Source organism: Nannospalax galili, unplaced genomic scaffold, assembly GCF_000622305.1.
Source record: "Nannospalax galili isolate Female #2095 unplaced genomic scaffold, S.galili_v1.0 scaffold513, whole genome shotgun sequence".
NCBI classification, from domain to species: Eukaryota; Metazoa; Chordata; class Mammalia; order Rodentia; family Spalacidae; genus Nannospalax; species Nannospalax galili.
The window spans coordinates 3,564,095-3,576,281 of NW_008334861.1; the positions used below are offsets into that span (position 1 = coordinate 3,564,095).

The 12,187-nt window shown below is 45.0% G+C and overlaps 1 protein-coding gene across 2 annotated transcripts in view; it reads right to left on the bottom strand.

Annotated features, from left to right (window-relative positions):
* Window positions 1-6,479, bottom strand: part of Mecp2 (methyl-CpG binding protein 2) — a 76,356-nt gene extending 69,877 nt beyond the window's left edge. The window contains exons 1-2 of one of the 2 annotated variants that reach the window (XM_008829577.3): window positions 6,328-6,477; window positions 1,135-1,258 (exon numbers count right to left, since the gene is read on the bottom strand). In XM_008829577.3, the coding sequence (XP_008827799.1) occupies window positions 1,135-1,160 (26 nt within the window). In that variant the 5' untranslated portion in view covers window positions 1,161-1,258; window positions 6,328-6,477. Of the gene's footprint in view, window positions 1-1,134; window positions 1,259-6,327 lie in introns of both variants that reach the window. The other variant, XM_029561843.1, reaches the window with a different exon arrangement.
* Window positions 6,480-12,187: the final 5,708 nt, after the last annotated feature.

A 12,187-nucleotide genomic window follows, 5' to 3' on the forward strand; every position in this document is an offset into this window, starting at 1 on the left:
CCCTGAGCACACCCCACAGCAATAAAGGACAATGGCAACCGAAGTCACAGGATCAGGAGCAGAATCCAATCTGGGACTTGGAGACAGGGTCATGCTCTTCATTTCCTCCTCTACTTTCTATTCTCTTCCACCCAAAGCTTGCTCCCTCAGATGATTCCCAAATGGGCTATTTGTTTTTCATATATAACTTCATGAGGTTTAACAAATCACTTAGAGAGACACAACAAAATGCTACTTGGCAAGGGGAGGCTAGAATCACAACGCAGGATATGTGAACCTTCACAGTTTTTGTACGAAAAGAATGAGAAAATTCAACTAGAATAGTATACCACACAGAAATCAAGGCATCAAAATATTAAATGTAGAATGAACATGAATTTAAAAAACTTGACAGGTTCAAGTTTGATAAAGGATGAGAAATTAAGGAATAGTTTCTTCAACAAAACTAAATTCCACACAATGGTACCACAGTAGTCCAAAGTGCAGCAGATATGGCACCTAAATGTTAGGGCTACAAGAACTTGGGTCTCCAGCCTTTCGAAAAATGCTCTTTCTGCTCTAGAATGCCAAGAGCCATACATGTGTCTGGGTGCTCTCTTAGCTTCTACTGGAGGAGTCCAGCAAGCATACACCATTAGCCCTGTGCTCCACTGTTCTGTGATACTTTAAGAAGGGTGCCCTTCTAGGGGACCACAGTTCCGGTATCTGAAAAGGTATTACTACTGTTCACCAACATCGACCAGCAAGTCATTTAGCCCAAAGCGAAGCAAAGAAAGCATCATGCTGAAGACCACTAGGTACCAGCAGCAGCACAGGTGAAGAGCTCAGGACAAGGCTCGCCTGCTTCAAGGTGAACTGAAGCTGCAGATCACCAGTTCCAGCTCTAATCTGACGCCCGCCCCCATATCACCTTGTGGCTACCAAGTAACTCTACCCAAACTGACCTTTCAGGGCTCAGGGAAGTGACTTTTTTTTATTATATGGCACAGTTTGGCACTGTTATGTTTTTAGTCTTTGGGGTACTTTTATACTGTCCAAGAGTAGATATCTTTTTTTCCTTTTATTCTTATTTTTTTAAAAACAGATGGCCAAACCAGGACATATACTAAAAAAAAAAAAAGGAAGGTTACTTACCTGAGCCCTAACATCCCAGCTACCATGGAATCCTGTTGGAGCTGGTCTACAGAAGCAAGGTGTATTCTGGGGAGTCACATGTCACATCAAAGCAGGAACTGGTGAGTCTGTATTTTTATGGAGCCTAAAACAAAGAAAATCGTAAGTTGAAAGTCCCCATTGAGCTGCACGACCTTATTCCCAGGGCTTTTTGGGACATTTTGAAGATGAACACAGACAAAGTACTATGTTACTTCCCAGCTCACATAGTTAGAAGCAAAGAACAAACTGCAAATTACTGACACATACCACACAATGCTCAATAAAAGCAGCATTTATCCTTGTTGGAATCAGCACTATCAGAGGTCTTGACACCTCCAGGGGACACTCTGACACTATAATAATGCACACCACAAGTACTGATTTCTGGCAAGTATTTCTTCTACCATGTTACATAAAAAAAGTCAAGGACAGACTATATGTTCAAGAGGACATGTGACATCAAAACATCATCTCACAGAGAGCCTGTGAAATCCAGAAGCAAAGTCTCCCTTCTGCTTCAAACAGTTCAAATTGGAAGGATCTGCTATAACATCACAGAAAGGGACTTTCACCTTGAAATCAAAGCCCAACTACCCTGGGAGATCCAAAGCCATCATCCAAAATACACAAGTCTATTTCTGATTACTTTAAGCCTCTAAGATCAGCAAATCTCAACATCCAATAAACTGAGCTTGTTAGTTTGATAGTTCTTTTGCTTTGTTGTCTTTTGAGACAGTCTTGCTATGTAGTCCAGGCTGACCTCGAACTCAAGATCTTCCTGCTCCAGCCTCTTGCTTTTGAACATATGTTCATCTAGGACTGTTGCCAGAAGATAACCATCATCTCCTTGTTAAAACCTAAACTGCTCCTGTTCCATATTAGCTAATTTCTGATACTTGGCTGGCCTAACAATAGTACCTTTACCTTTAAACTAAAGGACAAGCTTACAGTATATGACTTAGAGACTATTGCACGATGCTATTCATGGAGTCAAATCCAGAGGAAGGGCAACAGCAAGCAAGTCCTTTGCAGCTGTTGGCCAGTTCCCTGGATGGTGCCTGCAATCAGTTTTTAAGGCTCAACGAAACCCCTTAATTCCTTTAATTTCCTTAAATCAAAGAGCTAAGTCTTAGAATGCTTTAAAATCCCAAAGTAAATATTTCTTGGATACCTACCTATAGCATAAAAATCAAACCAGTATTTTGTTTATGAGGCCCTGAAAAGTCACAACTTCTGAAGACCACAGTTGTTTTATTTATTTATAGGCAATGTTACTGTGTTAGTATTTGTAGTGCTAGGACTGAAATCAACGCTTTGCACATTTGAAACAAATACTCTATCACTGAGCTATCTCCTCAGCCCCGTTTCGCCAGAGTTTCCTTCTAGTTCTCACTGTCTGAGACTTCTAACTCAGAATTTCATGGAAAAAAAAAAAAGCCGAAAAATGAGTACGGTCAGTTAAAATCCAATAAAAGAGATTCCTGTTGTAATACCCCCAAGTCTCGGGAAAGGAAGACAAGCATGCTCTTAATAAGGCTTGGCAATAAGAGCCCAGACATCTGTAGTACCTGCAAAAAAGCTACACTATGGTAGGCACACAGCCACATGCCAGCACACCCGATGGAGTGTGCCGTGAAGGTGGTAGAAAGCCAAGGCTTCACTCTGGCCACACTGCCCCCTTTAAAAGGAGTGGGCATGTCTGCCTGCTTCCAAGTTCCTGCTCCCACTCAGTCACCCCACACACTGCATCTACCATGATAGTGATCGAACCAAGCATTTAAGCCATAACGTACAAACCAAACTTCCAAAAGGACAAAGTTCCTTGGAAGAGAAAGGCAGAAGAGAACTGTGGAGAGCAGAAGAGTATGTCTTCTACACAAGCAAGCCTCGGAGGAGGGAGACATTTATACTGGTCCTCCCCCAGATGATGGCAAAGTGCAATGCTCTGACTAAATAACAGCAGAATGAACACGAAAAGCTCTGATGGAGCTGAGGACAGGTCCTTCCCTTGAAAGGACAATAATGTTCTCTACCCAACAAAAAGATTGTTTCTGTCAGCCACATGGACTGGTTTGCAGGGCTGGCAGCAGAGCAGAAGGTGATGAAAAGGAGGAGGTGTTGTGCCATACTCCCTGAATTCTCCAGTCAGGACTGTGCTGAAAACACTGTGACTACGAATGTCACTCACTGTCCACAATTCTGTCCACCCAGAGATAACTCAAACTACCTGGTGACAAATTGCTCTAAGTCAATTAGAAGAGTGCCATGGATAGTGGCCTTTAGAAAAGATTATGGGTTTTAGGACACATCGTTTATCCTGCAAACAGTTCTAGACAGGTACATTAGAGTAAGAAACTAACAATATTACCACTGCTGTTCTTTTATTCTAGGTTAAAGAATCAAACTTCTCAGGAGTGTTCAAGTGGGGTGAGGGGACTGGCACAATATGACTATAGCTCATTTTTTTCAAACTCCACAGCTTGCCTCCCTGCCCCACTAGATTACGTCTCACAGAGGCAGATCAGGCCTGTAGAGGAAACAACTCTATCTAGAAAATACTAACATATAAGCACAGAATGCAAAAATGTATCAAACCCTTCAACTAGTTTGTGGTCTGTATGTTATCCCAGACATACCTCAGGATTCAAACAACACAAAAGACAGGGTAGAGGGCTGGGGATGCAGTGGGGGAGCAAATGGAAGTCATGGGTTTGATCCCCAGTTCAGTAACAAAAGAAATTTTAAAAATTCTCTGAGTACAACCAACTGCATGATGTTTTCTAAGTAGGTGAAGCAAAGACCTGAGACTGCACCTAAACTATTCAAGGCAAATTGCCAAGGATAGGAAGTAGGAATATGTGATAGACCAATACTAGCAAGAAAGCCATACAGTTTCTAATCAAACTGTTAGGACACATTGACTTCAGATGCCACCAGGTACCTTTGAAAAGAAACTGTATTCTCAAAGCTGCCTCAGCTGTTTAAAGAGCTAGACGTATAACCAACAGCTAAAGTGGAGGGACACGTGAGGAGATTTACACTACCAATAGGAACACCAGAGTAGAGAACCCCAACTTGTCACGTATCAGGCTCAGATATACATATACAAACCTTGGTCCCTGTCAAGCAAGGCCTGTGTGTGTCTCTGTCTCTCTGTCTCTGTCTCTCTCTCTGTCTCTCTGTCTCTCTCTCTCTCTCTCTCGTGAGAAAATGAATGTACTCTGATCATCAGCTGCCCGGCTCACTGGTCATGAATGGATCATCTGTGGTAACTTGTTTTAAGCACCTGGCTTCTACTAGACTGATTGAGTCTTTAAGGTTCTGACTTACCTAGGCAAGAACAAGTGCTTCTTAGGCTTCCTGACTAGGATCTGAAGTAGAAACACCCCACCGTCCATAATTAGGCACATTTCTCCAAATCCCTGGTGGATATTCCCAAAAGACCTAAAAATCCAGAGTTTATCTTTTTATAGAGACCAGACATATTTCAAAGGACCCAAGAGTCAGCTTAAACACGTTATTTAGTGAAACTGCTGCAATTCGCACGCCAATTCCAGCCACAGAACCCAAAATTCTCCTCTACAGCAGTAACTGCCTATTAGTGCAATCTTACTACTCAGGTCCAAATAGGCTTCATTTATATAGTATAACAACATACCTAGAACATGTGACAGTCCTACAACGTGTCAAGTCAGTACTGGATTTGGTTTCATGATCACCAACCACCCCTTGTACTGTATCCTACTGTTTGACGTAATGATACCAAACACTGGAGACAATGTGCATATAGCTCAGCAGAGCCCATTGGAGTTCCTGGAAAAATAACCAGGAGCACATTATCTGTCTGACCATGAGTCAGGAATATGAATGTTGTGGTAGAGTCCGTTTCTGCTGTGACCAACCCACACCCAAACGCAGAACAAGCAACCAGCCCAGAGGTATTCCATCCCAAGCTCTGCCTCCCCCCCCCCCGGTGGGGGTGTCCATAATCCGCAGTGCCATATAGGGTCTCCCTTGTGAGACTTTTTTTAGACTACATGATGACTTTAAACGTTCAGTACAAAACCTCAGAAATATTGTCACTGTCACATAAGTCACCTGTATTTTAGTTTAAGTGATTGAGTCACAGTGAACTAAAAACAGAATGTACTTTGAGAGATAATCGGCAGGAGTGTCAGCGATGCGATGAACTTGCCCCATCGGGTACTGGTAATCTTGAGCGCTCCAGGACGATGAGAGCCGTTACATACAATGTCCCACTGCACTTATGTAACTGGATGATCGCCGGCGGGGGGGGGGGGGGGGGGATGGGAGGAAGGCGCTCATATTCCGAAGCCACAGCATCCCGCTCCCCCCCCCCAACAAAGAATCAAGAGCACCCTGTGGGCATGCTCTCACGGAAAAGCCTCAGGTGCCGAGGAACGCACAGTCCCCTGCCCACCGTTCCTGATGAGAACTATAACCATCTCTTTATGATCATAGAGTTGTGGGACCCAGGAACACAATGTCTAGTCTTTTTTGTGGGTGGACAATAATTCCCACCTACTTGTTCCTGCCAAATGGGGAATGGAGCTGCTTGACCGACTCGTTCGCAGTGGGGGAAAGAAGTCACGCAATAGGCGAGAAGGAGAGGGAGGCAAAGCCCGGAGATGGGGGTAAGAGCTCGGAAGCCCTTGTGGCGCACTCTCCCGATGGGAGACGGACTGCGCACGCGCGCCAGTGGGGGTGCCCCGAGTAACGGGAGAGGGGGCGCGCGAGGGAGGGAGAGGGGAGAGCGCGATCCAGGGAGAGGCCGGGGCCGCGGGCGCGCGACGGCGCCGGGGCCCGAGGCCCCCAAGAAGGGCAGGAGCGCGCGCAGCCCCGACAGGCCAAGGCCGGACGACAAGGGCGCTCGCGCGGCCAGGCCCGAGATGCGCACAGATGGGGCGGGCGACAGGAGGGCGTCATTCGAAGGTGGCTCCAAGAAGATCTCGCCGAAGACCGTCATCCGCCACTGCGGGTGACCAGTCGAGAGCCGCCACCGGCAGCAGAGGGAGGGGGAGGGTAGAGAGGAGGGACGCCATCCGCCAGCCGTGTTGCCCGACCCCGCGGGCCCCTCCCGCGCCACGTCCCGCCCCTACCCCCCGCCCTCCGGCAAGGGTCCCCGCCCGCGGCCTCGGCGGTCCCACTCACAGTCTTTCCTCCTCGCCTCCTCCTCCTCCTCCGCTCGGCGCGGCGGCGGCGGCGGCGGCCATTTTCCGGACGGCTTTTACCACAGCCCTCTCTCCGAGAGGAGGGAGCGCGCGCGCCACCGACGCCGGGACCCCGCACGGCCGACGTCGCGCCCCGCCCTCCCGGCCTGCCTGCGCGCTGCTGCACCTGCGCGCCCGCGCCCCACCTCCGGCGCCTCGGCAAGCCTGTCCTCCATTGGCTACGGGACCCAGGCCAGGGCGGAGCCTTCCCGGTGACGCCTTCAATTGGCAGGAGTTCTTGTCTGTTTCAGCCAGGGAAAGGAGGCGGGCCCCCATCCAGCAGCGGATTGGTGGCTGTCTGCTGTCATTTGGGGAAAAGAGGTGGCTGGGCCTCGCAGGGGCTGGTGTAGTGGACAGAATTTGAATACTAAGAATTAATGGGCCCTTGTGAATGCTGGGGCAAAAGAAGACCTAGGCTTTGGACTCCTGTTAGCGTTATCCTGCCGAGTCTCCTAGCACCAGTATTTTCGTAGTATCACTTTCAGTAGAAGCAGCAAAGTTGGCAGCCCTGGAACCTGACGTTGTTCCAAGCTAAGGGACTCGTTTTTAAGAGGCCTACCCATTGCATTATGACACTCAACTGCCAGGTGCCACTCTCTCCTAGGGCCGAGAATAAACAAATCAAACCCTGGTCTTTGTAAACTCTATTGTGGGAAGATGGTGCATTCTAAGGCCACGTGAGACTTGTCACTGTTGAAGCAGATGGTTTAGTGGAAGTATTTAAACGGGCACTCAGTCCAAAGGAAGCAGCAGCTCTGCTTGGAAGAAGTAATTTGGCATCTGAGATCCAGCAATTCTGGATTTAAGAGTGTGGGAAAAGATTTACCTAATGCGGTTTCGGGAAGAAGTTTTTGTTAAGGCAGCCTTACACCTGACGCTACTCATCATCCAATCCACCCAGAGCTCCTCATTCAAATTTGGCTCCTGCCTCCCTTCATTTATTGACCAGGCACTGTCCAATACTAACCAAGACAGCAAACTTCCTTGGAGGGAAGAGTCATAATAAACATACAAATAAGTAGAGCTTAAAATAGTACATAGAGATAAGAGCTTTGAGATAGATAAGGCAAAAGTGAAAGAACTGCTATTTAAATACCCACTGGCTGTTGCCTTCATCTCATGTAGATAATGAGGGAAAACATTCTAGGCAAGTTCAAACAGTCCTGAGGAAGGACTATGCCTGACATAGCAAAAAGCCAACTTACCTGGAAAGTGGTAGGACAGGTAGCCTGGGTCACCAGGAGAGCTAGGAGGTTATTTTGAGATGAGAAGCCCTTGAAAGATTTCAAGTGACTAGCTGACATCATGAAATCTAAGTTGCAGGTGGAGCATGGAGAATTGGCCATGGTGGACACAAAAACCAAGAGGCCAGTTCAGAGGTCCTGGCAACCACTGAGGGGAGAGAAAAAGTGGGGTGGAGGGAGGGGGGCTTTAACTAGAGAGTAGCAGTAGGGTTCTGAGAAGTTGTGATATTCAAGAATTCAAAATAGAACCAAAACAATTGGGTATCAGAGAAGAAAAAAGAAACACAATGGGTGAGTTTAGGGCAGGATCACGGGAGTGAGTAGTTTTCACTACAGTGGGGAAAACGGGAGGAAAAGCACTTTCTCAGAGGTGTACATCAACAAGTCTCTTGTAGCCATACTACGCTTGAGGGAGGTGCCGTCTCTCATTGTGTACAAGTGGGGACATTGAGCAAGTGGGGGCATGAACATTAGCTGAAGCAGACAGCAACAGACATTAATGAAGCAGAAACAAATGATAGGATTGAGGAGATCAAAAGCTGGTTCTTTGAAAAGCCAACTCAAACTGAATAAAGATAAAAAGATGAATAACTTACACTGGGAGTAAAAAGTGAGTAACCACAGAGTGGTAGAGATGGTGTGTGTGTGTGTGTGTGTGTGTGTGTTTTATGCACATGGGGGGAGTACATGCAGGTATTCACATGTGCAGAGGCCTGAGGAGGATGTAGGAGGTCCTCCTCTATCACTGTCTGCTTGTTCCTTGGAGAGAGGATTGTTCTCTCAACCTGGAGGTAGTCAGCCAGCAAGCCCCAACAAGCCCCCCTGTTTTTGCCCCCCATAGCACTGGGGTTAGAGGTTCATGGGCAGCCACTCTTGACTTTTAAATGTGGGTATTGGGGACCTGAACTCAAGTGTTCATGTTTGCCCAGCAAGTGCTCTTAGCCATTGAGCCATCTCTCCTGCTCCTGGTAGAGATTTTTAAAAAGAAATTTATGTACAACTGTGAGTAAACTTGAAAACATAAGCAAAATGAGTAAAGTTCTAGAAAAGTACAGCTATCAAAACTGACTAGAAACAAAAGGTCTGGATAGACATTATAACCTCAAAGAAATTACATGTTTAAAAACTTACACATATGCCGGGTGTGGTGGCGCACGCCTTTAATCCCAGCACTTGGGAGGCAGAGGCAGGCAGATCTCTGTGAGTTCAAAGCCAGCCTGGTCTACATAGTGAGTTCCAGGACAGCTGGGGCTACAGGGAGACTCTGTCTCAAAAAGACCAAAAAAAAAAAAAAAAAAAAAAAAACTTACACATAAAAACAGACCAGAGATTTTCCAGATGAATTCTATCAAATGTTTAATAGGCAGGTTCAATCGTACATGGAAAAGTAAGAATTTTCTCTGCATTTATTTAATTAAAATAATATAACAACTATAATACACTGCGAAGTATATGACACCGGGTATGGAAACAAATGTGAAAATTCTAGACAAATAAACTGAATATAACACACATGAGTGCACACATACACACACACACACACACACACACTAATTAAAATGTCACTTAAAAAAAGAAAAGATGAGCTGAAGAGATGGCTCAGCAGTTAAGAGCTCTGGCTGCCGTTGCAGAGGACCCTTGCACAGGTTCAGTTCTCAGCACCTACAGTTCTGGTGGCTAACAACCTTCCAGAACTCCAGTTCCAAGGGACTCGACGCCCTCTTCTGGCCTCCTCGAGCATTACATGCAGGGGTGCGCTTACATGCAGGCAAAACGTTCAGACATGTAAAAAATCAAAGTAAATAAATAATTTTAAAAGACTAGCAAATGAAAACTTGCCAAAGAACAGAAAGGAGTAAAGAAAATTTGGTGAGGAGGGGAGATGGTCATCAATGAACAAATGTCAACAACTTGTTTAGAATGCACATGGGGCAATAGTTCAATCACTAAAGTGCTTGCCAAGCAAGTGTGAGAACTGATTTTGAGCCTCTGAATCTACATTTTTAAAAAAAGCTGGCATGATGCTGTGTGTTTGTAATTCTAGCACTAGGGAACCAGAGACAGGCAGATTCCTAGGGCTCACTGGCCAGCCAGCCTAGCCTACTTGGCAAGTTTCAAGCCAGTGAGAGACTCCATCTCCAAAACATGGTGGATGGCTGCTGAGAAACAACACCGGAGGTTGTCCTCCCACCTGCACATACACACACATACACATGCATTCATACACACATGCGCATCTGCATACACACAAACATGCACAGGCACACAAAGAACAGAATGAAATGGGTATTCTTGAGAAGTAAGGTAGGTGGGAGAATCTAGCTGAAAATATTTGACAAGGCAGATGCAGAAAAGGTAGAGGACATTTTGCAGTGATCTAAATCTGCAAACAAGTTGTGGAAGGCAATGAAATAAAAGACAGAGATTCACTGAAGGCCCCAGTGAAGAAGGATGGTTCTAGTTGGAATTCCTCTTTCCCCCAGCACACAGATGCACTAGAGTTGGCACAGTTACCTAGAAAACATCTCTAAAGAACTTGAATGACATCTGCAGAGAGCCAAGGCCTCCAACATTAGTGCTGAGAACTCCTAAGTAATTTCTTCTTTATTCCGTCCTTATTCTTGCCTGTAGGGTCTAGGATCTCTGATCCTCCACTCTCTGCCTCACACAGAGGGCAGTCAGAGCAAGAAAACGGATCTATTTACCCAACAAAACATTAAATCCACAATAGCTTTTCAGCTCTTCTTTATTAAATTAAATAATTACTGAGTATTGTCAGAAGTTGGAAGAAAGATCTGGGTATGGTGGTTCAGACCTGTAATCCTTGAACCAGAAAGGCTGAGATGCAGAAAGATCACTGCAAGTTTGAGGCTAGCCTAGGCTACATAGAGAGTTCCAGGTTAGCCAGGGCTATAGTATTAGACCCTGTATTAAAACACCAAAAAGAAAAGGAAATAGGAAGAAAGTCCTCACAGGAAAAAGTCAAGACAAACAAACATAAAAGACTTGGTGCTCAGTGGTAGAGCTCTTGTCTAGCATGTACAAGATACTGGCTTCAATGCCCACTACTGAAAACATTTTTTAAAAAGGATTTGTATGGGGCTGGAGTGATGGCTTAGCAGTTAAGCACACTGATTGCTCTTGCAGAGGATCCGGGTTCAATTCCAAGCATCCACATGGTGGGCTAACAACTGTCTGTAACTCCAGTTCCAGAGGATTTGAGGCCATCTTCTGACCTCTATAGGCATTGCACAACACAGGTGCACTTACACACATGCAGGCAATAAATCATACACATAAAAATAATAAATAAAATATTAAGAAAGGATTTGTAATCCTAGGCTATATATGAAAAAATTAATTTAATTAGTAAATTCAGATAACTAAGGGAAAATATGGTATCCATAAATAAGAACAGAGCATTATATAGAAAGAGCAATCAGAGACTAAAAGGAATTCTTGGAAATTTAAATATGACTATTGGACTGGATATGTAGCTCAGTGGTAGAGTTCTTTTCTAGCATGCACAAGGCCCCAGAGTCAATCTCTAGTACAACAAAAAGTATGATTATTTAAGTTCAAGTTTCAAATGAATATTAAAGAGAAAATTCAAGAATTTCCCCAGAAAACTGAGTGAAACAGCAAAGACAAAAAATTAGAGAAAAATAAAGCAAGACAGCAAGAGTGAGAACGAGAGCAAGAGAGTGAGGTAAGGACTTTGAGGCATGTTCTAGGAAGTCCAGTACCTAGCAAGAATTTGAAAACCAGAAACTGAGAAAAAACAACAGTCATTAGATTAGCATCAGACTTCCTAAGAACATTGGAGGGTGAAAGATAACACAGCAACAAAGAAGAAAAGATATTAGGGCAAGGCTTTCAAAATTCTAAAAGTGAGAGAGCCAACTCATTTTCAGGGACCCCTTTATACACAGGGAGCTGTTACGCTACTCAATAAAATCCTGCTTGCCAATAAAAATTCTAAGGGAAAATGATTGTAGGTAATAGCATCTTATACAAGCCAAAATACCCATCAAGTGTGAAAATGGAATAAAGAGTTGAAGATACACATGGACTAATAAAATTTATCTCTCAGAAATACATTTTCTTGGGGAGCTACTTGAGGATGTTCTGAAGCAAAACAAAGGTGTAAGCCAAGAAGGAAGTGGTGGGTTCCCCAAGGCAGTGAATCTATGCCAGGAAGGCAGTTACAGGAAATCCCAGGGACGCCAACTGGGCAGAAGTCCTGGCTGGTGATCAGCCCCTGTTGGAATGGAACATGGCAGGTTCTGGGAGAGAGGAGTCCAAGAATTAAAAACAAATTAACTGTGTTTGTGAATTCAGCATATTAGACGATGTGATTCGGAGTTTGAAGAAGCTGAATTTGCTGGAGATGTAGCTTAGTTGGTAGAGTGCTTTTCTAGTGTACATGAAGCATTGGGATTGATCCCCCAACACATAAGTTGGAGGTCAGAGCACATACCTGTAATCTCAGCACTAGAGAGGTGGAAGCAGAAGGGTCATGAATTCAAGGTCATCCTTGGCTACACAGCAAGTTTG